This window comes from Hoplias malabaricus, chromosome 12 (genome assembly GCF_029633855.1).
Source record: "Hoplias malabaricus isolate fHopMal1 chromosome 12, fHopMal1.hap1, whole genome shotgun sequence".
Classification (NCBI taxonomy): domain Eukaryota; kingdom Metazoa; phylum Chordata; class Actinopteri; order Characiformes; family Erythrinidae; genus Hoplias; species Hoplias malabaricus.
This window is the reverse complement of record NC_089811.1, coordinates 26,419,263-26,445,062: the sequence shown is the minus strand read 5'-3', so window position 1 is coordinate 26,445,062 and position 25,800 is coordinate 26,419,263. Positions and strand designations below refer to the sequence as shown.

General features: G+C 36.4%; 3 protein-coding genes and 1 long non-coding RNA gene across 5 annotated transcripts in view; 3 read left to right on the top strand and 1 right to left on the bottom strand.

The window, feature by feature from the left end:
• The first annotated feature begins 408 nt into the window (after positions 1 to 408).
• On the top strand, positions 409 to 4,943 carry eaf2 (ELL associated factor 2). The gene is made up of 6 exons (XM_066640985.1): positions 409 to 852; positions 2,501 to 2,595; positions 2,698 to 2,834; positions 2,946 to 3,109; positions 3,667 to 3,903; positions 4,036 to 4,943. The coding sequence occupies exons 1-6, from the start codon at positions 750 to 752 to the stop codon at positions 4,083 to 4,085; spliced, it is 786 nt and encodes a 261-aa protein (XP_066497082.1). The 5' UTR covers positions 409 to 749; the 3' UTR covers positions 4,086 to 4,943.
• Positions 4,944 to 5,769: 826 nt separating this feature from the next.
• Positions 5,770 to 17,084, top strand: cyp27a3 (cytochrome P450 family 27 subfamily A member 3). The gene is made up of 9 exons (XM_066641433.1): positions 5,770 to 6,136; positions 9,064 to 9,254; positions 9,456 to 9,655; positions 11,968 to 12,165; positions 12,915 to 13,078; positions 13,172 to 13,338; positions 13,674 to 13,755; positions 14,029 to 14,232; positions 15,712 to 17,084. Exons 1-9 carry the CDS (start codon positions 5,897 to 5,899, stop codon positions 15,823 to 15,825), a joined length of 1,560 nt encoding a protein of 519 aa, XP_066497530.1. The 5' UTR covers positions 5,770 to 5,896; the 3' UTR covers positions 15,826 to 17,084.
• LOC136664294 (uncharacterized) lies at positions 9,672 to 25,161 on the bottom strand. The gene is made up of 3 exons (XR_010795108.1): positions 25,048 to 25,161; positions 13,001 to 13,088; positions 9,672 to 10,122 (listed from the first exon to the last, which is right to left on the bottom strand). It is a non-coding gene; the product is annotated as an uncharacterized lncRNA (long non-coding RNA).
• slc15a2 (solute carrier family 15 member 2) overlaps positions 24,692 to 25,800 on the top strand; it is a 14,592-nt gene continuing 13,483 nt past the window's right edge. Inside the window, exon 1 of one of the 2 annotated variants that reach the window (XM_066641431.1) lies at positions 24,692 to 24,805. In XM_066641431.1, the coding sequence (XP_066497528.1) occupies positions 24,790 to 24,805 (16 nt within the window). In that variant the 5' untranslated portion in view covers positions 24,692 to 24,789. Of the gene's footprint in view, positions 24,806 to 25,351; positions 25,449 to 25,800 lie in introns of those variants that run through there. The other variant, XM_066641432.1, reaches the window with a different exon arrangement.

The following is a 25,800-nucleotide window of genomic DNA, read 5'->3' as shown; positions in this document are numbered from 1 at the left end:
TCTCATTGATTAAAAGCTTATAAACGTGTATGCGTTTAACAAAATGACATATAAGCTTTAAAAATATAAGTGGCTTAGATGATACTCTAAGCCTTAATTCAATTTTATGTGTGGGTTTCCGCCACGCAAGAACATAGCCATGCAAGTTAATGGGATTGGTCCCTTAAGTTTATGGTATAGAAAACCTGGCTGCCTGAATCAATGACTGTCTGACACCGTCTTTAAAACACTGCAGTTTCCAATCAGAAATAGTTGGCCATGGGATTGACGTCTTATTTTGCACATGACGTCTAGTGTATTTAAAAAAATACACAAACATAGTAACACTAACAAACTGGATTATATCAAATGATTTTTCAAATGATCTAGAATTAAGCATTTCACTTTGAATTGCCATTAATGTCTTTATATCTTGGGGGTTTGATAATATAGGAATTTGGATACATCTGAAATTCTACTTTAACTTAAGACGTGTAAGGAGAAAACAAAAAATATTTGTGTATTTATACTATAAGCAACTGACACTGTGCTCACTGGAAACCAAGAAAGAGCAGAAACATAATATGCTGTTTTAAAAAATATTTGTGTGTCACTGGGGCTGGAGGCAGTTGGTTGAGGACTTGTATTTTGAAAAAGCACCGAGGCGCTGTGGTGCCTTTGACTATGGTCTGATCGCGCTGTTCGTGGTGTGGAACGACGAGGAAAGTTTCAAACCGTGGCTCAACAGATGAGAGAAAACTACCATTACAATGAATGGAACAACATATCCAGGCTTTGACAATCAAGAACATGTCCTGAAACTAGGAGAAACCTTTGAGAAACAGCCAAAGAGTGCCTACCATACGGTGAGATGTAAGTGGCATCTTCTAATTTCGATCATTAACGGTCAATATCCACTCAAACTACAAACGACAGACATGTAACTATTTTTTCCTCATTTCCCTCGGTATCCTGCTATTTCTTTCCACACATTTATCCATTACTTCAACTTTCCATGAAACTAATAATAGTTATTCAGGCGGTAATAGAGGCAGCTGACGTTGGTCGTGAGCGTAATGTTAACGTGTTGAACTTCAGAAATTCAATCCAACAGTCCAGATATATCTGGAGATTATAGGTACAGTTGGGACTAATTTGCGGTGTTTCTAAACATTGTAGAATTCAATTCCCATTAGTGACTGAAAGCTGCTAATATAAAGTATATTGTTCACTCCCCACCCTCGAGTGTCTGATTCACAGGCTGACTATACGCCCTCTGCTGGTGGGGAATTAAACTGCCGTTACACTCGAGAGGCGTTTTACCTTTAAAGGTGCACTAGGCAACGGAGTGTATGTCTGCGTTAGTGTAGTTCACCTACCCAGCCGCCAGAGGCCACTTGTACATTAGTCAAGACCCGCAATCTGTCCTGGTGTGTGGTTTCCAAAGTACAGAATGCAATTGTGCTAATACATTTGCCAAACTTACTACTATTTTACTACATAAAATTGTGTTCTTCATATCTTACAAATAATATAAACAAAAAATGTACAATAAATAAACAACTCATATCAAACAAATATTTTGATATAATAACAAAAAACATAATTGAGTGAAAATAAGAGCATATCTATGTGTGTCTAGTGATAGTCCACAGATTTTAAAGCAGTAGCTTGTGTGAGAGAAACTGTCTGCTGTTAGCACTACTCTGCTGCTCTTTTTGTGGCATGGGATAAGAAAAACAATACATATTTAAATCAAGTAGATTGGAATATTTAGAGGGGGCATGATGCCCAGTTAGATGCACATGCCCAAGGTGTTAAATGTAATGAATATTTATCTGTAGTACTATGGAATAAACAATACAGCAAGTAATTGATAATGCAAGTCATTATCTGCTATTTTTATGATCAATTTTTTTGTTTAGTTGCTGCAGCCCTATACAAATCACCAGTTAAAAAGGGATGAGGTACTTAATGTAAATTTGTTAGGGTGTTATTGTTGGTACAGCACAGTAGTGCAACAGGTAGTGTCGCTGTCACACAGCTCTAGGGTCCTGGGATTGTGGGTTCGAACCTTGTGAGGTGTTTGGTCTTTTCTTCCTGTTTCCGCGTGGAGTTTGGTTTATCAGCTGTGGCAACCCCAGATGGGAGCTGCTGAGAGAAGAATAGGATTAAACGTTTATAAGTGTATCATACATTTTAAGATATAACAAGTCTATTATTACATGTATAAATAGGTTTCTCATCAGTGAGTTAAAACATTAAAACATTCCTGATCGCACATGTTAATCCCATATTTAAATATAAGAACTTCTTTTGCACATGACTTCATTTTGAGAACACCTGATTGTAAATGAAAATAAAATTTATTCTTATTCATTTTGGGTAATATCTGTTGGTCTGGCCAACTTGGACACAGTATAAACAGCAGGAAATGTTGTACAAATTGTGAAAACCTGAAAGACGACAGGAGATTCAAGGTTTTGAACAAATCTGTCTTTATGTTTTTGTGTGTATGCAGATGATTTCAAACCTGCCTCTATAGACACTACATGTGAGGGTGAACTGGAAGTGGGCAAGGGAGAACAAGTTACTATAACCTTGCCTAACTTGGAGGTGGGCCAGTTGCAGTCTTTCTGTGTGATATCTGAATTCATAAGACTAAAATGATCTGTTTTCATTATTACTAAGACTAATGTCCGTTATCTTCCCCCTCAGGGTTCCACTGCCCCAGTTACAGTATTTAAAGGATCCAAAAGGCCTTATATGAAGGAGTGCATTCTCATAGTAAACCATGACACAGGGGAGTATCGTCTGGAGAAGCTTAGTAGCAACATTGCTGTCAAAAAGACAAGGTATGGAGTTTGCCACATTAACAGTGACGTGAATGAAACGTTAGCCCACAGTAATTGCTGTGAAGTCTAAATTGATATTTTCATGTGCCTCTCTCACTGTCAAATAAACAGGGCAGAGGGTAGCAGTAAGATTCAATCACGCCTGGAGCAGCAGACTAACAGACTCAGTCAGCAAATGAGGACTGGTGGCGGAGGGAAGCCTCCAGCCAATTGTAAGAGTTCTCCACCCAAAGAGAAGATGTCTCCAGCATCCCCAATGGATGACATTGAGAGAGGTAATCCTGTGTAATAGAATTGAAACACTGATTAGAAATAAACCTTCTTTCATTGGTCGCCAGGTGGAGGGGGGGTATGTTGCTTATAGTTTATCTTTAAAAGAACACTAGGTAAGATATGGTATTTTTGTTCATGCACACTCTGGACAACTGCAGAGTGTAATTAATTAGTACATCATGTCCTGAAATAAAGGGAGAAGTGGGGTTTCCTACTATCCTCCAAAAGTTATATAATGGACTTTGAGCAGTGCTGAGCCTGGAATAGCAAAGAAATGTTTTTGAAGCTGTAATTTTTAAGTAGAAATACTTCCTAGTGTTCCTTTAAGTATGTGCCATAAAGATAAGTTATGCTAGTAGGGGGCTCCCTTAGTCTTTGAAGATCAAAACCGTTACTCTCAAGGCTCTTTTGATACAGCTGTAGGAGTAGAGCAGAGGTAGTAGTGTTTAGTAGTGGCCCTTTTTACAGTATATAACAACTGTCTCAGTGAGCAGGCATCAGCTTGTGCTTGAAACCTTTCTTAAATATTATGTTCTGACATGATTGCTTATGTTTTTAGAGCTGATGGCTGAGGCTCAAGTAATGGATCAGATGAGCAGTGGTGACAGCTCTTCAGACTCATGCAGTTCCTCATCATCCAGCAGTGAGGATAGCTCGAGCAGCAGCGACTCTGAGCATGAAACTCGACCTTCGGCAGGCACCCCCCGGACTATGCCTGCCCCTACACAGAGCATGCCCATCCTCACATCTCAGGAGCGCATGGAGGAGGCGAGTGGACTCCTCATGAACACACTCAGTGAGTTTTTTTTTTTTTTTTTAATTATTCACTTTTAGAGTTTAATTATTGATGGTTGGGTCAGTATTTTGGCATTTTGACTTTTAATATCTTTATCTTTTTAACATTGTACTATTTTATACTCTGAAACAGAAAATGATCTTCAGCTGAGTGAATCTGGCAGTGAGAGTGATGATGACTGAGCAGTGGGATATGGAACATGCTCCCTGCCTGTCCTGAAACACGAAGATAAAAAAGGATCATGTCAGCCCTTTACCTGGAATTTTAATCAACATAAATCCTCCATTATTAAATGTTTTTCTTTGAGTTCTTCAAACTGCAATCATTCGTCAACACCTGATATACAGTGTGGCTGACAAGTTTAAAGCTGTGAGTTTTCCATAAGTTCAAAAGATGAATTATTTATTTTCTTAAATGCTACTGTGTAGATCCTAGTTATATAGGACTCTCAAAACAGATGCTTCCACTGAGCATGCTCAGGAGAGTATGCATTGATACCATTACATTTGAGTTTTGAGGATTCATTTTCATGTCACCACAAATGTAGATCTGTGTTTTGTGCTGAGGCCAGTTGTTTTCAACTCAAATTACTAAACAACATATCACATGTGGTCTTAAGGCACAGCAGTGCATTACTTGAAAACCATTAAACTGTTACATTTAAAGCTAGATCTTAATTTCAACAAACAAATTAATCTGCAAGTTTTGCCATCTTTAAACCTGCAATACTTGAATGCGTCTGTCTTAATCATAATTATTCAGAAATGTTACTGGTGCTTGGATGTGTCCGTACAAGTGCTTTATACTGGAGAAAAGTTAATATAGAACAGAGCAACCCATATTTATAGATCCCAAAAGATGTATACTTCTGGAGCCTAATGCTTATATTTGTCTTATTTTTGGTTGCTAATATTTACTTACATGCGAGTGGGTAATAAAGATTGCAAGATGGATATATTACAGTAAAATCAGAATGCAAAGAATCTATAATTTATTACATTCTTGGTGATGTAGGATAATGTACTATTTCAGAATGTGCTTGAACATTAAAGATTGCGTGTAGAATAATGTTCTTGAGTTGTTTTTTTGACCGGGTGTCTTACCATTAAACAGTGTTTTTTATATATAGGAGCAAAGCAAAATATGATTTTTAAATCCCAACTTGGCAAAGAAGGAAAGCTTTTAAAGTCAGAATTCCTCTTCAGGTCGGCAGTGGGTCTGGAGCCATCACACACACACACACACACACAACTTTTTGGGACATTTTCAACATTTTCAAATCCACCAACAAATGTGTGTTTTGGTTGTGTGAGGAAACTCGCGCTGACTCAGAGAGAACCAAGGTGGAAAAATTACCCAAGGTGGGCGAACTTAACCCACAATCCCGTCATCTTGGAGATTGTGGCTGAAACACAACCTGCAGCACATTATTAAATCAATAGGATGTAAACATATCTCTCAGCATGTTTCAAGGTGACATTATGTTCTAAAGAATCTTGCCAGAATGTCATTTATGTTTGTGATGATGGATACCTGATATCTGAAGTGTTAAAGGCCAGTAAATCCTAGGACACAAAGTTTTGGCTTATGCCAGATATACAGTTTTGATGACAGGAAACACTGCTCCTAAATGTACAGTAATATGTTTGTTTCCTGTAATTGGGTTATAACTTATTTTCATTTATTTAAAAAATAGACAGGGTGCCATTAAAACAGTCCAAACTTTGCTTCAGAATGCGCCTGTGCAACACATTCTCTCTCTCTCTCTCTCTCTCTCTCTCTCTCTCTCTCTCGGTTTACTCCAGTTCAACCGTTATAAACAGGACGTCAATACAGGGCAAAGGCTGTGTGCTGAGAAGGAGAGTCTCTGGAGTCTCTCGGGTCTCAGGCAGGGTCTGTGTACTGAGGGGGGAAAGAAGGAGTCTCTCGTGTCCCAGGAGTCTCTGTCCCGCTCTATCCCTCTTTCTCTGTCCGCAGAGTCGCATTTACTGTAATGCTGTGTAAGGTCCTGGTGAGAGGGGCTGTGTGTGTGTGGAGACAGGAGCAGCACACAGCGCTGAAATGTGTCCCTCTGACTTCAGTGAACGGGCTCCAGCTCCGAGGAGCTTCTTCCACCTCAGTCATGAATGAGAGCAAACTGAAGAGCATGAAAGACCTGGGCGGACCGAGCTTCCTAACGTCTCTGTACTGGCTCTTCGGTAAAGGATACTTCCCGATCACTCACCAGATGCAGGTGAAGCTTGTCTCTCCGAGTTTCTCTTGGGGCTCGTAGCATTTTACACGCAAACCGACGGGCTGAGAAAATTCATTACTAGCTTTCTATTATTTTATTATTATTATTATTATTATTATTATTATTAATATGACTATTATTATTATTATTATTATTAATATGACTATTATTATTATTTTATTATTATTATTATTATTATTATTATTATTATTATTATTATTCCCGCGTCCTTCGTCCTTACCGCGACATTCAGTTACTATTATTATATTTGTTAGTCAGTCCTTTGGCAGATTTCATTGTAAAAACTAGGGTGACCAGATCTGAGATAGTGAAATACAGTACACACACACGGCTCTCGCTCCTCGCTGCCGTTGTATGCTTAGCTGAACCCATGTGTGCTTTTAGGTCCTTTACACCTTTATTTGCTACACAAAACATGGGGATTTCTTTTTTAATTCCTCCGAGAACTTACATTTACGTTTCGGCATAGCTGCTCGAGATGAGGGTAGGTACATGAGTTTTGCCTGACGTAAACAAGGACTACTGACGTGCAGACTGACCAATCAAATGTTTACAGAGAAGGGTATTGACAAATAACGGTAGCGCTAGAGTCAGACCGTCCAATCAGAAGATTTTAGGCTACTTCACCACGCCCTCTTCTCACTCAAGTGAACCAATCGGAGTAGGGGAGGGCGGGACTAGTTTTGAACGAAACGCTTCTCGAAGTTCTATGTAAACTCTAGAAAAACAAAATCCCGGACGTTTGTGAAATTCCGACATTTTTTTAAGTCTTAAAAAGAGGACATGTCCGGGTAAAAGAGGACGTCTGGTCACCCTAATAAAAACAATATTGAAATTGTCATTATCTTATACTCTTATATTGATTAGCTCAGTCATTAGATTACTTGAGAATTATTTATTATCTTAAACATGTTAATCCTAGTTATATAACCCTCTCTAAACAGATGCTTCCACTAAGTATGCTCAGGAGAGTATAGTTTTGAGTTTTGAGAATTAATTTTCATGTGTCCAATCATTATTATTATATTATTATCTGTCTTAATCATTCAGAAGATTAGATAAACATGTTCTGAAAGAAATGGGACATACAGTACCTGTTGTTAAAAATATATGACAATGAATACAAATAAAACACACTACATTTACAATAAAATTGTACCCTAAAGTTACGAAACTAGGCTGTGATAAAGTATTGTGAAAATGTTTTAGACAGCTGTGGAAAAATACTGCAAAGTAGGAACATTTTTTGGTTCTTAACAGTGTTAAGTTTAATTTCTCAGTTTATAAAAAGCAAAGTGAATGAACAAAACAGAAATCTAGATCAAATTAATATTGTGTGACTATTATGTGTTTGCTTTCAAAACAGTATCACTGTGCTTGATTAAACAATTATGTCAAAGAGGTTATACTGATCATGTCAAAGAGGTTGTACTGATTATGTCAAAGAGGTTATACAGAAGGATTTGAGCATATGTGCTCTATGTAAATATCTATGTGTTTTTTTATTCCTGCCTAAAATGTTTGTACAGTACTGTACCTTACCACAGAATGCTCTCAGTTGCATTGTGGTAGAAGTGAAGCAACGCTTTCTGGCTAACAATGAAGACCTTCATCCTATGAAGGAAGTATAGTTGCTTTTATGTTTCACACAATTGAACAAAATTCCTGGTCCCCTGTTTATATCCGCCTATGTCTGATGTATCAAAAATGAGGCCCAGTAATGCTGTATGTAAATGATTTATGTTTCATATACAATTTCTGTCCACACATTTATATTTATTCAATGCTTTTTAAAACAATCTTCTATATAGGGATTTTGTAAAAGGACTATTATCCGTATCAGAGAAGGAAGGTACATCTATACTGTTAATATACTGTTTAAAACCTGGTAGGGCATTGCTCAAATTGCAGTAGTTAAAACATCCAATGATTTAAAAAAATAAATAAATAACAGGGCATTTTGAGTGCACCGAAAATTGTTCATGAACACATTTTGCCACCTGTATCACATCCCCCAAAACATTGCAATTGTGGGATAAATACACAGGGCAAACAATTTTATTGACATGCCATTAAGGTACGCAGAATGGTCTAACACATAACAGTTCTACAAAAAAACTTCCCTGTTATTACAAAAATCCAACTGTTTCCAGTGAAATCTGTTATACTAATTAAAAACCTTTTTTTCTAAGTACTAATGGTAAGATGTTTTGTGTTTTTATGGTGGGAATATGGAGAATTAAAATAATTACATCAAACAAAAATAAACATTTGAGAGCGTTAAATTACTGGAGCAGAAAAATAACATCTCAAACTAATTGTGCAATCTTGTTACTCCCAGGCAAACATTTGGGCTCACTGTGAGCTGTAAGGCCGTCCTGCCAGTTTTCTTGTTTGCCTTCTGAGTTTTTGTTTGCAGTTCTTTCATGTGGGTGTTTTTTTTTTTTTTTTTTTTTTTTTCTCTTGATTGTGTTCCCACTGGGTAATGAGTTTTTGAGTAAACCCTCAGTACCCTAGAATTTGTTAAGTGCAGCAAGCATGCATGTTGTTTCTATGGAACTGGACTGCCACTCAAAAACCCATTATCCAATGTGGACACATTCCTGAAAATACCTGCACGGTTGAGATATTCGTTTCAGAATAGCAAGGAAAAGCACAGGGAGCTCAAACACAAAGTCGGTGAATGAAAATTAGAAAGTTACTGCAAATGTAACATGTGACTGGGGAGAAACAAGTGTAATTGACAGACATATAATCCCATCCAACCCCGCCGACGGTGTGTTTCTCAATTGCACCCTGTGATTGCGGGGTGGGCTTTGAAAGATGTGTGTAATTCTGGATATAGAGTGGATGTTTTGTTCAGCTCCATAATTAAGCTTGATTTAACACTATCTTTCTTTATATAGATTGAGCACAGCAGAATATATGGACCTCTGTGGATGTCAAAGTATGGTCCATTGGTGATTGTGAACGTAGCCAACGCAGATATGATAGAGCAGGTTCTGAGGCAGGAGGGTCGACACCCAGTTCGTACAGACATGCCCCATTGGAGGACCTACAGGGAGCTCCGCAAACAGGCCTACGGCCCCCTCACAGAGTAAGCGTACTCCATCACTGCCCAAAATGTTAGGAAGATATCAGTGTAGGATTTAGATTTACCACTTTTCTGTGCATAGTAGTGATGCACCAAAATTAAAATTCTTGACCAAAACAGAAAACCAGGAATGCACCAAACTCCACACAGACAGTCACCTGAACCCACAACCTTTTTTTTTCTTCTTTTTTTGCTGGTCTGTAGGTTAGGAGCCAATTGGCAGCGCATCAGGAGCATCTTGAACCCTCACATGTTGAAGCCGAAACACGTGTCCTCCTACACTAACGCCATTAACGAGGTGGTGACTGACTTCATAGAGAAGGTGGCTTGGCTTAGGACAACAAAAGGCAATGGATTGATTGTCCATGATATAGCAGGGGAACTCTACAAATTTGCATTTGAAGGTAAAACAGTCCACATTAAAATCGATTGTTCTCAAATATTTTATATGTAGAAAAATGTTTCAGAACTATTTTATAGACTCTTGTGCAAATATGTGGAGGAGCAAAATACACGTGTGGACCTGTACTGCATCTGCAGATGGAACATATGGAACATATAGAGTCTATAAAAAAGTTATGAAACATTTTTCTACATAGTCATAACAGAATAAAACAGGATGACACTCACTAGTCACCCATACCAAAGTTCAGAGAAATTAGTCTCCATCCATCCATCCATTATCCACCACTTATCTGGGACCGGGTTGCGGGGGAAGCAGTCGGAGCAAAGAAACCCAGACCTCCCTCTTCCCAGCCACCGCCTCCAGCTCCTCAGGGGGTGTACCGAGGCGTTCCCAGGCCAGTCGAGACCTGTAGTCTCTCCAGCGTGTTCTTGGTCTGCCCTGGGGCCTTAGTCTCTAAATTAGTCTCTAAAGAGAAAAAACTGGAATTACTGCATCTCTATATTTTACATATAATAGGATCTACCCTTATACTGCTTTTCAGAAATGTATTTATTCACAGTATATTTATTGTAGTAGGACAATAAGCATTCTATCCATCATTGCCAAGCTGATGACAAACAAAATATATAGAGCTGGATGATATGGCTAAAATTTATATCACAATATGTTTCTCAATTTTGGTCAATACAGTATAATTCAGATATCAATATAAACAATAAAAAGCAACAGAAAACTGCCAAGAACTGAAAGCAACTTGATGTTAACCTCAAACAAAACCTCCTGGCTTTACCAATATTAATGTTTTAAAACTAACTTTACAATTGAGTGCAATGAACCCTCATAATGAATGTCAGTCAGTGACAGATGCTGTAAATAAGAAATATTGAAATATTGAAAATGTGTATAAAAATCATGTCATTGATATTGAAACATTTTATATTGCAATATATATTGATATTGAATTATTGTCCAGCCCTAAAAATATATCTATTAATATTTCACTTGTGTGCTTTTCTTGTGTATCCTATGGTGTGCCAATCCATTATATTATATTTAATATCCTGCCCCACTTTTTTAAAATTTGGTTTTCTTATGTGGAATATTTGTGAAATATAGTATTATGTGAAATATGTGGTCTGATTAATATTTACAGACCTGAAAAAAACGCAGTCCACAGACACTGACAAGTATGACACTCTTTTAGACTATAAGGATTTAGAACTCATGAGTCTATTACCGTTATTAATATTAATCAAAAACCATCTGAATCTGTAAAGTATTCATAAAATACTGTGATAACTTTTAACATCTCATTCCACTATTATACAGGACTATGCATGAAATTACCAATTTCAGTTAATAGTTATCCCCTAGATATTGCATGTATATATTAAATAATATACACCTTTGTTTGTGTCCTAGATTACTGTGTTGTATTTATGTCTTTTTGAATAATAGCATTTATTCAAAACAATGTTCTACAACAGCATTTAACAGTAAAACTAGGTGTGTTTATGAATTAGCATACATCTATAAAGAATTCAGAAGTTCAAGGCAAACATAAGCATGTTTTAAAGAGGCCTTGAAGTTGCCTCATACTGGCCTTGACTCTATTCATGTGAGGTTGTTTATTGTTGCTGTGTTGATTAGATATGGAGTTTTTGATCGAAGCTTGAGCTTTTGTATACATACTACAGAATTTAGACGTAAAAGGTTAGCATAGGATTGGGAGACAGTGAAGCAATTGCTATGCTGAAGGACCAACTTAGACCTGCACTAATCCCTCAGAGAACAAAGCATTTTCTGTGACACGTTCAATTTGGGATACACAAGAGAGTGACGAAATCGCTGACAAAGTACCCATGTAACTTTGTCTGGCTAATCATGATTTCACAACTATTTGCAGAATCATTTTGCTCTTTGGAACACTGCACATGATGACCCTATGCATGTAGTTACTAACTGAATATTTATTTATTTTGTTTTCCACATATATTTTTTATTTAACTAATTTACTTTAGCATTTTACATTTGCATTTCAAATGTTTTGTTTTCTTTATCTGTTCTTTATCATTCTCAATGTTTTCTTTTTAGTTTTGATCCGATCTAATTTCTAATTTATACTCAGTTAATAATGTTTCTGTAATATTATCATATTTTATATGTATGAAAAAAAAAACAATATTTACAATATATATAATACAATGTAACTACACTAGATTGAGGATCAGTTTTCTCTGTATTTATGCTAATACTTATTCATAAATTTTAAATTCAAAAGTTTGTGCAACTTTTATTACTGTGTTCTAGGGATATGCTCAGTGCTGTTTGAGACACGGATGGGCTGTCTAAATGAGGAGATTCCAGAAGAAACACAGAAATTTATCTTCTCAGTTGGAGAGATGTTTCGCCTCTCCCCAATTATTGTCCTCTTCCCCAAAACGTTCTGGCCATACATGCCCTTCTGGAAACATTTTGTGGCTGTATGGGACCACCTTTTCAAAGTTGGTGAGTACAGTTCAAAGTAAAAAATATATAGCACACAATTATGAAATATATATCAGTAGTTCTGCTTTGTTTTGTGCACATTTACATGTGAAAACAAAAGTCATTGCTGAATAATAACTAGATAAGTTAAATGGAATATGTTATTATGTTATTAGACTATTACAGAATCTCAATTCCACAACGTATTAACCCTTTGAATGAATTATCACAGGTTTAGATAAGACTCTTTGGTATGGTCATTTATTATTATTATTTAAATGTCTGAAAAGTTTTTGTCTTTTCAACAATTTATGCACATTTCTCAGCTTCTATAGGCTACTATATAGAATATTAAACATGTTTGACTTACATGCAAACAGCAGCATATTTAAACTATCCCTAGTAGCCTGTTCAAGTGTAATGCCTTTCAAATATATGAATTGTTGTCTACATTAAAAATATTTAGATTTGTTTTTTCCAAGGATCAACGGTGAAATAAATATGTGGATATTTTAAAGCTCAATCAATACAGTGGAGAAAAAATATTTTACTATTTTCTTTTTCAACCAGTGCTTAGGAGGACTGTATTTGCTGTATTTGTTGTGCTTTTGTTTTGTCTAGTAAATGTGACATATGTATGTACTTATTGTAGTAGGCATCAGTTCCATATTTGAACCATGTAAATCAATTTATTTTACCACTAGTTCATTAATAAATTGTTATCAGGAGGCACAATGCATGTATGTTATTCGTAATACTGTGTTGTTCAGCGGATGATTTGGTTCAAAAGAAGATGGCAGAGATTCAGGAGAAGGTGAAGCAGGGACAGCCGATAGAGGGAGAATACCTCACTCACCTTCTGGTCAGTGAGCAGATGTCCCCTACTGAGGTGCTGGGAAGCATCACTGAGCTTCTGCTGGCTGGAGTTGACACTGTGAGTTTAACTAGAAATAGATGGATGTAGTGAGGTTTAAATACAGGAATCATGCAATCAGGATGTTTCAAATGCAATGTTTCTTCTTCACAGACATCCAACACTATCTCATGGGCACTGTACCACTTGGCCCAAGAGCCAGAAATCCAACAGAGGCTCTATGATGAAATCATTAGTGTTTGCCCAGGGGACAAAGTAACTTCCAGTGAAGACATCCGCAAGATGCCTTGGTTGAAGGCAATTGTTAGAGAGACCCTTCGGTGAGGCTGGAACTGACACACATTATATTTTTAGGTCTAAGCTATTACTAACAGTAACACAAGCATGCTGTAATTTTATGGATGGATCAAGTTATGTAATATTTGGTGAAATTTCAGTCAATAACTGATTAGTATTCATTTACAGTTTTTTATGTACCTTATACTATTTTGTGGTAATGTGATTTTTTAAAAGTGCAAATATGTTAATAATACTGCAGTTACATTTTAAGCAAATACAGTCTTGTGGGAGCAAGGGAGCTTTGGATATCAAATGAGGATCTGGTTCCACAGTCATACATGTAAAAGTTTTATGAATTGTTTTCTGATTGCTCTAGGCTTTACCCTGTGGTGCCAGGGAATGCTCGTGTCACAGTCGAAAATGAAATAGTGGTGGGAGGCCACCTTTTCCCAAAAAATGTAAGATTAACATTTTATTTTGCAAGTAAACCAACCACAATATTGTAATTAAAATTACAGCATTAATGATGATCATATATATTTAAATATACATCTATTAGTTGTAGTACTATCTAGAACGCTATTTAGGATTATTAACCCATGCTTTTCACCTATTATCTCATGTGCAAATGAGCATTATGTGTAAATATATGGCAATTCCATATGGTCATCTTAAATGAGTAAGTGGCTTGTACTGCAGGCCTCACTAATAGTGGATTCTCTCCTTTATAGACCCTGTTCCACTTGTGTCACTATGCAGTGTCCTATGATGAGAAGATCTTTCCTGAGCCTCATGCTTTCTTACCTCAGCGCTGGTTGCGGGGGGAAAAGCATTTAAGCCAGCATCCCTTCGGCTCTGTGCCATTTGGCTTTGGAATCCGTGCTTGTTTGGGCCGTAGACTGGCTGAACTGGAGATGTACCTTATCTTATCCAGGGTAAAGATCACTAACCAATCAGCTTTTTTATTAATCTTATATATTATATTATATTTAATTATGTATCTTTGTCTCCTAGATTATATTTACATCCAATTTCTGAGGTTAAAGACAGAGAAAAACAGAAATGTTTTTTTCTGTTTTTCCATATTGTAAAATTGTCAAGGTTATATCTGTTTTGCAGTCACATTTTTTTGTTATATTACTCATATTCTCCTCTTGTAGTAGTAAAAATATTCTGGGCTCATCGAGTGCATACAAATATTTCAGAATACAACTACAATGTAGTTTACAGAGCAAACATTACGTTTGTTATAACTGTCATGCTTTACTGCAGTATAATAATATCAATGTTCAGCTTAGTTTTCAGTTTGTTATATTCAGTTGAGTTGAAGACAATTATCTGTGAGAACAGATTAACATTAGATTTCAGCACTAATGTGTGGAGCTTTAAAACACCAAGATTAATGTAAGTGGTGCACTATTATCCGATGTGTCAAATTTTTATATATTTTTTTAAAAAAGGTTTAGGGAAAACAGGCTTCCACAGTAAATGAATAGAAAGTCTGTTAGGGTGAACCCACAAACCCCTGCTGGGTGATACAAATACTGTGCCCTTAAGTAACCCTGAGTGATTTCTCTGGTCTGATGGATCTGCAGTAGAGAGGGAACTTTAACCACCTACAGACCTTAACCTTTGCTCTGTGTTATCTGTCTACTTATACTGTTCAGGTAACTGAATGATCAGTGAATGTGTAGTCTCTTAGAAATGAAACAATCTTAATCATGATCTAAACTGCTCTACTAGTAGTGTTACACAATTAATTTTCAGTGTTGCTTTGGTTTATGCTTAATCTTGATTGAGAGAATCTTACAAGAGGCTGTTTTAGACTTTCAAAGTTGTAAAAATGGTCACTTTTGTGTTCAGTTCAGCTTTTTTATATTCAAATCAGTATTTAAAATGAACCTGCACACTTTGTGGACAGGTTGTGGTCAACATTACTGAAGAAAATATGAGCAGGTGGAGAGTGATTTTTTCAACACTAGATATTTAGAGAATGATAAAGCTGTGCAGTGCTATGATTATGAAAGTGCTACTCTTTGTATGCAAGCCTTATCATTAGTGTGTAATGATAGCATGAACCCACACATTTTACAAACATGCAAAATCAGTTTAAGATGTTATTTCACCATAAAACATTCTTATGATTCTTAATTTTATATGTTGCCATTCAGTTTGTCTGTTACAAATCCATTTTTTAAAAAATGTTTTAAAAATGTTGTTTATAATATATGCTTACATTTAATTGCAGATGAATTCTGACACCCGCCAAAGTACATGTCTAAGTTCATAGTTAAAATTTTGTGAATAAAATTTCAAAAGTGTAGCCATAATTAAAAAAAAAAAGTTCTCTAGCCATTTTTTTCCACCACTGACACCAGACAAATAAAAGTCATTATTTTTGTTTTTTGTTACAGTTAATTAAACACTACAAAGTGTTGCCAGATCCATCTGGAAAGACTGTGAAGCCAATCACAAGAACTCTCCTGGTACCGGCCTCACCAATGAATATTCTGTTTATTGACAGATAGTTTGAGCACATGGAGTCCATTAAACTACAGACCGCTGCTAGATGATTGTAACTTAGTGACCACTGAATCATCTGACCAACCATTTTCTGAAGAAATGATGCACTACTTTTATTCTAGCACAGACAGTTTGTTCACTCACCCTGAGACCCTAATTATGCCTGGGAATTAAAAACATGATAGAATGATATTTTTAACCATTTAACTTAAATAATCTTTTTTTTATTTTAGTATTATTTCTAAATTATTTAATTATTTTAATTGAATAAAATTTGCTAGCTATGTTGGTTAGTTCCATATCTGGGTCCTAATAGTTCATTTACACCTTTGGTGGCTCAGTGGTGCCATCATGATTACTAGAAATATTTTTTCACTCTAACTGTGGACTCCTTTGCTTTGTCTTCTATAAACATCATGCTGATTGTATTGAAATATTTTGTATGCATATTATGCAGAGACTCACTCTCCCTGGTTAAACTGACAGGCAGATACAGACAATAAGTACAAGTTCACTCATTTTACTCAGTTTTTGGCTCACCACAGGAGGATTTTAATCCTTATTTTAATTAGCATAGCTACTGGCAAAGTCAGGATAAATGGTAAATATTTTACAAAATAAAAAATAAAAGTCTGAACAAAAGAATTGCATATAAACACTTTTTGTGAAATGTAAAATCTTACATCACCGCATGGTTGTGGTGGGTGGATTTGTCAGTTGTTCCAAATTATTAAATATTTCTACCGGCCTTTGTTGGAAATCAATATAAAAATATATAGTTGAGAATTGGACTCATTCACCTGCATTTTTACAAGTCTTTTATGTGATTTCCATCAAGAGCATAGTTTCAGAGTTGAGTGTAAGATGATATGGTAGGAGTATGATTTTCATGTTTTCAGTCTTTAGTGCTGTTGTGAAGAAATCCATTGTGCATTGTTTCTTCGCAATTATTCCACTGTCTCCATTTACATCTGAAAAAAATTAAGTTCCACTTATTTTGGAAACATTTTACCAAGAAACAACTTCAACAGATCTCTCCAAAGTATGTGAATTATTTCTGGCACAGAAATTGAGTTTTTAAGGCAGTAATTAAGAAGGTTTTTATTTCCATGTAACAGCTGTACACATCTCAGACAGTAACCATTAAATTGTCTTTTAATATTTTTGTAATATTCAGTGTTTTCACACATTACAAAGCTGTTATGTAGGATGAATTGTCTTTAATGTACTAAAGGCATTGTTTTTAATCTAGCACTTCATTTTGTACACTCATTTATAAACATATATGTAAAAATAAATATAGATATGTTGATTTAAATGTGATAAAAAATCAACAATAAACAGTGTAGTTCAATAAGTGACTGTGTGGTTTTTTGGGAAAGTAAATCAGAGTAAAATATACAAAGTATACATAGTTTTCCAGGACCAGAATGATCACCTATAGATAAAGGCTACTTAGGGTCCATCTTCCACAAAGTTCCATCTTTGAGAGGAACAAATGATAAATATTTTTGTTTATCCAATTAAGACTCCCGCAGAGCCCAAACCTCAACTTTACTGCATGTGTCAGTTTATTTGGTATGATATGGATTGTGAAATGCAAAAAAGTGTGACTTCTAAATGTTGGAATTATTATTTTTTTATTTAAAGCAGACTAGACACTACACACTGATTACACTGACACATTGATAGGTGGATTGGCTATAGGTGTGTGTGTGTGTGTGTGTTGTGTACTGGCGCCCTCACCAGGTTGTGTTTCCACATTGCGTCCAGCGATTCCTGGTAGGCTCTGGACCCACAGTGACCCTGAACTGTTATGAATGTTTAAAAACTAAATAAACTTGTGTTTCTAAACTCCAGGGATGCTTGTCATGCATAGTTTGGAAATGGTCCCTACTCCAGCACATCAGACAATTATCAGTCTCTTTATATGCTCTAACAGTGTGCAATGGCAACCACAATTAAACATCTCAAGGGCTCAGAATTTTGAAAAGTAACTTATTAAAAGCACATTGATACAGTGTCTTTAAAAGACCCACAAAGAGCACAGAATGTGATTTGCAAGAGCATATCCATCCACAATCATAATCCCATCATGCTCTTAAAATACCAATATGTGAAATGTTATAGTAAAATGAAACTCTATAATTTCCATGTGTATCTTGTGTATAATTATAATTACTTATCTAGGTTACCTAGTCACTGCTGTGAATAGAGCAGTTGACAACAGGGGAATAGACCCTTGTGGGGCTACCATGGGCTAGTCACCATGGAGGCCAGTGTATATTTATGGTTGTTGATACTTAAGTGTAAGGTAGGACTGTAAAGCTGGCTTGGAGGGGGGTGAGTTTGGGACGCCAGATTTCACTGTTGAGCCTTTTGGAGGTGTTGTGGGCTTAATTCGGCGACACACTGACAAGGGGAGGTGCCTACCTGATGAATCCTGTGAAGAGATAGTGATGCAGTAGGTGGTTTGGGTACTCGTGTGATGGGCTCAATGAGTAACCGTAGATGTTAAGGGAAGCTGGTTACTGATCAGATCAGCAACAGCCACAGCAACCTTAGGGTGTAACTGTAGGATTGGAACAATATAAATTATGTGGCTGCTGGTAGGGAGAGATTTGGGTGTGACGCTCTAATGGACTGGCATAGGATATTTTACATTTTGTGTATGATTACAATGAAGATGCAGGGCATGAGATTAGGAGAATGAGATGTTGACCGCATGACAGTTTAATAATCACAACCATTAACGATGAATGCTTTTACAGATAACAAAGTACGCATTCAGATACAGACTTGAATACGATCTGAAAGCTGCAGGCAGGTTGTTTATTAACACAACAGAAGCTGCCTGTACATAAGTGAACTGTACATATGTCTGTACATACACTGAACCATCACTGGACTGTGAACACCTTGTTTCTACATTCATTGACTATTTTGTCAGCTCCACTGACGACACAGGAGCACTTTGGTAGTACTACAATTACATACTGTAGTCCCTCTGTTTCTCTGCATACATTCCCCATCTCTCCACATGGACAAAGAATGTTGATACAAGGTGTTTCTAATCCAATCATTTTCAGTGTATAGATTACACCGATTGAGATAAAAATATAGAGAAAGAGCGCCACCTGGTGCCATTATCCATGTCAGTAAGGTACACTAACCGTTACATACACTAGGTGGTGCATTGTACATACTAATTTCCCTACGTGTTCAAAAAAGAAACAAGGCCTGGTCGTCATTCAGGGTGTTTTAAGAATTGTTTGTTTCATTATGTTCACCTGATTACGTTCCTAAGCAAAATGAAATAAATATATGTGTTAATTAAAATAAATACAAACAAATAAATCAAAACAAATCAAAACACTCTCAATTTTGTTAAATAATTCTGAAAGAATTAGTGGGGAAAAAAAAGCAAAATAAGCCTCACAAAATCAATGCCTTCTCTAATCACTTAATTCAACTGCATCAAAGGGTCCTACCCTGTCTGAAACAAGAATTATAAAATTTGTTTTGATGTATTGTTAACATATTGTACACATGTTAAACTGATTCATTCACTTTACAGTCCAAACAGTCTTAGGTTTTTATATTGAAACTTTACATTCACAGATCAGCTATAACAGTAAATGACATAATGAGTGTCTATACTCACTGACAAATTTATAAGCTTCACTGACTTTGTGGCTCTACAATTACAGAATGTAGTCCACTTGTTGCTCTGCATACGTTGATAGATCACTTACACCCTGTCCTTTAATGGTTAGGGCCCTTACAATGACCACTACAAAGAAGGTAGTATTTGGGTGTTGGATCATTCTCAGCATTTCAGTGAAACTGACGTGGTGGTGGTGTGTTAGTGTATGTTGCAATGGTACCTTGGAGTTTTAAACACTGGACCCACTTATGGCCACTCCGTTTGACACACTTAATGTGCTGGTCCACCCTGTAGGTGTAAAGTCAGAGACAGTATCTCATCTGTTGCTGCACAGATTGTGTTGGTCATTCTCTAGTCCTTAATCAGTGGACACAGGAAGATGTTGGCTGGACATTTTTGGTTGTTGGACTATTCGTAGTCCAGCAGCAATATATACAAATACTTAAAATACTTATAAATAGCAGTGTTTAAAAAAATGTAAGCCTCAAGATTAGTACATCTTACCACAAAGAGCACTGTACATATTTGTAAAAACTGTACATTTGGTTCATTATAATAATTATTTTATTGTCACAGCACCTGCTCAACTGTTTGCTATTCATACTCTCTGGTATGTACCTGAAAATTATGTTATTATTTTAAGATAGTATCGCTTTATTTTGAGATACTAAGTCAATATATTGAGAGAGTATCTCATTATATTCAGATAGTAAGTCAGTATAATGAGATAGTATAAATAATGAGATACATTATGTATCTATGTTCGTTTGCGGCTTTATGGCTGCATTTGTTTGGGGATCGAGTGACATGCAAAAGGAAAGTCTCAAAATTCAAAAACCTGCGAGTGTAAATTTACAATATGTCACATAAAACAGGCGACTGACTTGATCCACAAATGCGGATTCAACACTTTATAAATAAACTTTAAATCAGAGACTACAACTTTACACAAATATGTAATGAACTTTTAGACCCACAACCCTGAAATGGAAAAGCGGAAAAAAAGATGATGATGATGATGATGATGAAGTGCATTAATTTTCACATGTAAAATATGATATATATCTATGAAAACTATAAACATGTGTACATGAATTTAACTGTAATTGTACTTGCAGAATATGAGACAGGCTGGGACATGTTTATTTGTGAACAGTGAAACATATTTAATGTATTTCTAATTGGTAGAATATGATTTACACATTAGTGAAGTATTTTGAGAACAGAGTGAAAAGTAAGTAGGACTGCTCTGTTTACTCCTGAGGAGAAAACATTCATTTATTGCCTGTAACTGCTTATCCAGTCTAGGGTCACAGTGGGTCAGGAATCACTGGGTACAAGGCAGTAATACACTTTTGAGTCGCCAATCCACCTACCAACATGTGTTTTTGGACTGTGGGAGGAAACCGGAGCACCTGGAGGAAACTGGAGCACTCGGAAGAAACCCACAAGAACACGGGAGAATGCACCACACTCCTCACAGCCAGTCACCAAGAGTGGGACTTGAAACCATAACCCCAGGTTCCTGGAGCTGTGTGACTGCGACACTACCTGCTGCACGAGCGTGCCGCCCCCATAGCTGATTTATGACCTTTAATGCCACATTACAAATACATATTATATATAACAAATCTAAGATTTATTATTTTGTATGTTTACATTTATATACATGTTAATAGAAATAAATCATGCCTATATTTAACATTTTAAATTAAAATGTGCATAAATGTTTCTTTTTTCAGTTTAATCAAACATCATTTCAAGCTGTTATCAACCCATGAACTTATTATAAAAGTAAAAGATTTACAGCAATAGTGTTATATAAACCTTTGCTGACATATTGGTATTTGAATTTATCAAAAACCAAAGCCAGATATTTCATGCCTTACTTATCTGTTAGTCAAATAAAAATGAACTTCTGGCAGAGTTTATAAGATAAATGATTGCTTTTTTAAGACGCCACTCCCTCCTCAAAATCATTTATTTTAATTTCTAGCCTGCAGAAAGTTACAAAGGTCCAGTATATTGAGGCAGGATTAACACAGTATTGCTTTACTGCCACCAATTTAGAAAATGATATATCATCTAAAACCTCCAGTGACAATCACATAATGACAAGGAAGTATACTGTGACCGTATTTGCGACTTGTATTTCACTAAAACATTAAAGGATTATGCTTGTTGTCACCTGATTTTGTGCAGTAATATGGCATATTACAACATATAAACAAAAACAACGCATAATGGTGAATGGGAAAATTATGTCAGATTATGCTGTTTGTTCAAAAGCACTACTTAATTTAGGATTGCAATTATATGCAAACTAAACTAAGCTTGTTTTTTATGGTAGAAAACAAACAGTGGAAAAAAACAGCATGTGCCTACTGTTATTGTATGTCAGCAATGTTAGCAAAATTTTCATTTCATTTTGTTAAATGTGTCTACAACCACAGTTCCTAAGCACACGTAATAGGCTCAAGGATGTTACAGTTATAAAAATCAGTCTAACGTGTGCTTGACAACTGAAGAGGTATGCAGTGTACTAAGAAAACAATAGACTAAGTCCAAACTGTTGGTTAATGCTTATTTTTACAAAATTACAAAGTAAACAGAGGGTGTCTATGCAAAAGTAAAACTAGAACATTCACAATGAGTAAATAATCACAATATTATTTTGCTTTAAAGTATATTATTTTAAGTGGTTTTGTTTTGTCAAATTTAAAATATTTCTACATTGCAGACATTTTAATCACGTCCTGACACAAACTTTTTTTTCACACTTGTGATGCCTGTTCTAAAACAAATCATTGGCCCAAGGTTTGTTTTCATTAAAGCTGCTACTGACCAGTTAAAAAAGGCCTTGATTTGGTACACCAGACCTAAAACCAAAATAAATATTGGCTTGGCTGTTGTCCAGTATTACTCTGTGGAATCTGTGGATATCAGCAAAAAAAACATTTAACACATTTTTTGCAATATCCACCATTGAGGTTTGGGTTGTAGCAATTTCCTTTACCACTGAAATTTGCAATGCAGAATGCAGAAGTTAGAGAAATGACCCCATTTTCTGAGCCACAGAGACTCAGAAAATGAGTCTGAGACACAGAGAGTCTCTGCTGATTAATCACAATTTACATAAGCAAGAAACTTCGTTCACACATTTTTACTAGGCAAATTACATTGTTGAGATTGTAATGAAAGGTATTTCAGACATGATCTAATGGATATTTATGCCCTGTGTGTTGGCTTGTCTTCCTGGACTACAACCAGAAAGGTGAAGGAAAACTGACATAAACTTTCTGGGGACTTGACCATGCACACACACACACACACACACACACACACACACACACACACGCACACACACACACACACACACACACACACACACACACACATACACATACAATTTGTCAAAAAATATTTTAGAAAGACACTTAAGAAAATGCTTTCGTTTGCAGTAACTAGTGACAATCCCCCAAACTTGTCAAAAGCATACAGTGCTCTTTTCATACTCATTTATTTCTTTCACACACAATCTTTGTGAATCTGTGTTCAGCCAGAAAATGGGTTCTTTTTTGTGATTTGTTACTTCTCTAGAAGCACTATTAAAATGACAAATGCACAATAATAATGTATCCATTGTTTTTACTGTTTTTACTGAAATTTTACTTTGTAAATATAAACACATTTAAAATTAGATGTCTGAAACACCCCATCCATTTAATAACACTGTGTAAACCTTTGAGAACTGACAATACTAATTATTATATTTTACCATTTGAATTTATGTGAGGGCGGCACTGTGGTGCAGCAGGTAGTGTCGCAGTCACACACCTCCAGTGACCTGGAGGTTGTGGGTTTGATTCCTGCTTCAAGTGACTGTGAGGAGTTTGGTGTGTTCTCCCTGTGTCTGTGTGGGTTTCCTCCGGTTTCCATGGCCAAAAACACACATTGGTAGGTGGATTGGTGACTCAAAAGTGTTCGTAGGTGAGAATGTGTGTTGACCTGTGAAGGACTGTTGCCCCCTCCAGGGTGTGTTCCTGCCTTGCGCCCAGTGATTCCGTGTAGGCTCTGGACCCATTGTGATCCTGAATTGGATAAGCCGTTACAGACAATGAATTTATTTGCATTCTTGCTTGATACACGAATTCAATGTGTGGTTGCCATTGCCTGATTCTTCCTCTTTATGATATACAATATGAGACAAATCTGGAATGTGGGCATGGCTGTGAATGATACTCTATATTTAAAAAAAAATAAATAAATAAATAAACATGTTGTTGAAGCACACACAGAATGAAGCCTGACATCTGAAATAACCATAGACTTCCCAGGACCTCTCCTAGACCACGGCACATGTCTCTGTGAAATCCCTATGTTTAGCTTCAAATCATTCATTCATTTATTCATTATCTGTAACCGTTTGTCCAGTTCAGGGTCGGAGCCTACCCGGAATCACTGGGCGCAAGGCAGGAACACACCCTGGAGGGGGCGCTAGTCCTACTAGCTTCAAATCAGTGGAAACCTAATAAGATTCTCTATTAGCACAGAAAAATTAAATGTTTACTGTTTGGTGGTGTGGTGTGCTGTCTACTGGTAGTGCTAGTTCTTATTTAAAAAGAAAAATAAGAGCACTGGGATTTTTTTAGAGTAAAATCAAATGTTTTTATTTTTCTTCATTGAAAACAATAAATTTAAAGGGGAGGATTTTGAAAGACGAATAAAGACAGAAATTAGGCCGAGTAGAAATTACACTGAATGTTGGGTTTCTAGTCCTAGTCCTGGAGTGCACACTATTCTAAGGTTTTACACTGAAAAGAATATTTAAGGTTTGAACTTAATTATTGTCTGGAAAACCCACTTTGAATGTTCATATGGACAGGTGTGTATTTGATTAATAGTACGAGTATTTAATCTCAAAGATGCTAGCCTACAAATCTTTAAGTATGCCCAGAAATGAAAAGTGATTCTGCTGTTCACATTTGATCCATGTATGGCATCGCTGTATGTGAGCAGCAGAGTTAAGACTGTGAAATGGAGGCGTTTCAAATAAACAGAATAACCGCCTCTGAGGACTGAGACAAAACACAGAGCCGAGTCGGTCCGAAGAGACCCCGACGCAGTCCAGGAGTAGAACATTAACGAAGGAAGAGTACTATGCTATAAAAGCAACGGTTTTGTAAAACGGGGTGGAGGAGAAATAGACGAAGTGCTGAGGAGCACTGAAGAGAGGGAAGGGCTTGGATACGGGTCAAAAAAAGTGCAGTGCTACGCTGTCAGACATACTCCTGCAGAAGATATGGGCAAAGCCAAGGGTAAAGTTGCTTATTCACTGTTATGACTCGACGGCTGAAATATTTAACAAGTGATTACACTGTTAATTTAAGCTTACGGTGTGATGTGTGTTGCACACTTAAGGTAGTTGTGAATTTTGTTGTCGAGGATTATGCTGAAAAAGAGTTAAGTCACATTACTTTCTACGTTGTTCGTTTGGCAAGACCTAAACATAACACTAGGTCTATATGGTGAACGCTTGTCTTTTTGAAGCCCAACGTACCTTCTGCTGGAGCCAGAAACAACTGTTGAAATCTCGATGTTGGTGGTGGTGTGAAATAAGGCAGAAATCGTGCGCATGGTCCTGCCTCCTGTTCTGAGAACACATTCCTCCCGCATTTCCCACTGGGCTCAGAAGCGAGAAGAAGAGACCCATATACGCAGCTAGGAATAACAAAATGAACTGGCACAGACATGCATATGCAAAACTTGCTTTCACCAATTTGCCTGGGAAAATAAATATATACATTAATAAATATTTAATAACACAACCCTAAAATTACTGGCAGACACACAGTAGTCCTTGTTGCTATTTTACCACTTAAATAAGACGGATATATCCAGGTCATGTACGTTGGTAGATAATCATCTCTTTGATTTCTTCATTAACATTTTTCCCCGCAGGTATGTAATTAGTTTTGTGATACTTATTTTTTGCTCTATATGCAACTGATATTAGCAGTAAAATTTGACTTGTATTATATTTAGAACAATCGTACCTCATGAATGTTTTTTATATCTATATAGCTATATATATGCTCCGTGCCTTATAACTGTTACATTTTACAACTAAAAGGTGTTTAGGGCCTGAAGTCATCAAGTGGTGAAGCATTTAATATGTGATTTTGACCTATTTTTTCTGCAAACACATCACTCCATTGTGACTTTTTCATTACACAATATGGCACATATAGGGGAGAGGCCTACACACAGACGGACAGGCCAGTCACTCTAAAGCCATGACTTTGTTTTGTTT

What these genes read in the sequence shown, in the direction of transcription:
- eaf2 (XM_066640985.1), top strand. Translation starts at nt 750, where the DNA reads ATGAATGGAACAACATATCCAGGCTTTGACAATCAAGAACATGTCCTG. An exon ending in ATTGCTGTCAAAAAGACAAG is followed by an intron (nt 2,835 to 2,945) that starts GTATGGAGTTTG and finishes TCAAATAAACAG; the next exon opens with GGCAGAGGGTAGCAGTAAGA. An exon ending in ACTCCTCATGAACACACTCA is followed by an intron (nt 3,904 to 4,035) that starts GTGAGTTTTTTT and finishes ACTCTGAAACAG; the next exon opens with AAAATGATCTTCAGCTGAGT.
- cyp27a3 (XM_066641433.1), top strand. Translation starts at nt 5,897, where the DNA reads ATGCTGTGTAAGGTCCTGGTGAGAGGGGCTGTGTGTGTGTGGAGACAG. An exon ending in GCCTACGGCCCCCTCACAGA is followed by an intron (nt 9,255 to 9,455) that starts GTAAGCGTACTC and finishes GCTGGTCTGTAG; the next exon opens with GTTAGGAGCCAATTGGCAGC. An exon ending in CTACAAATTTGCATTTGAAG is followed by an intron (nt 9,656 to 11,967) that starts GTAAAACAGTCC and finishes ACTGTGTTCTAG; the next exon opens with GGATATGCTCAGTGCTGTTT.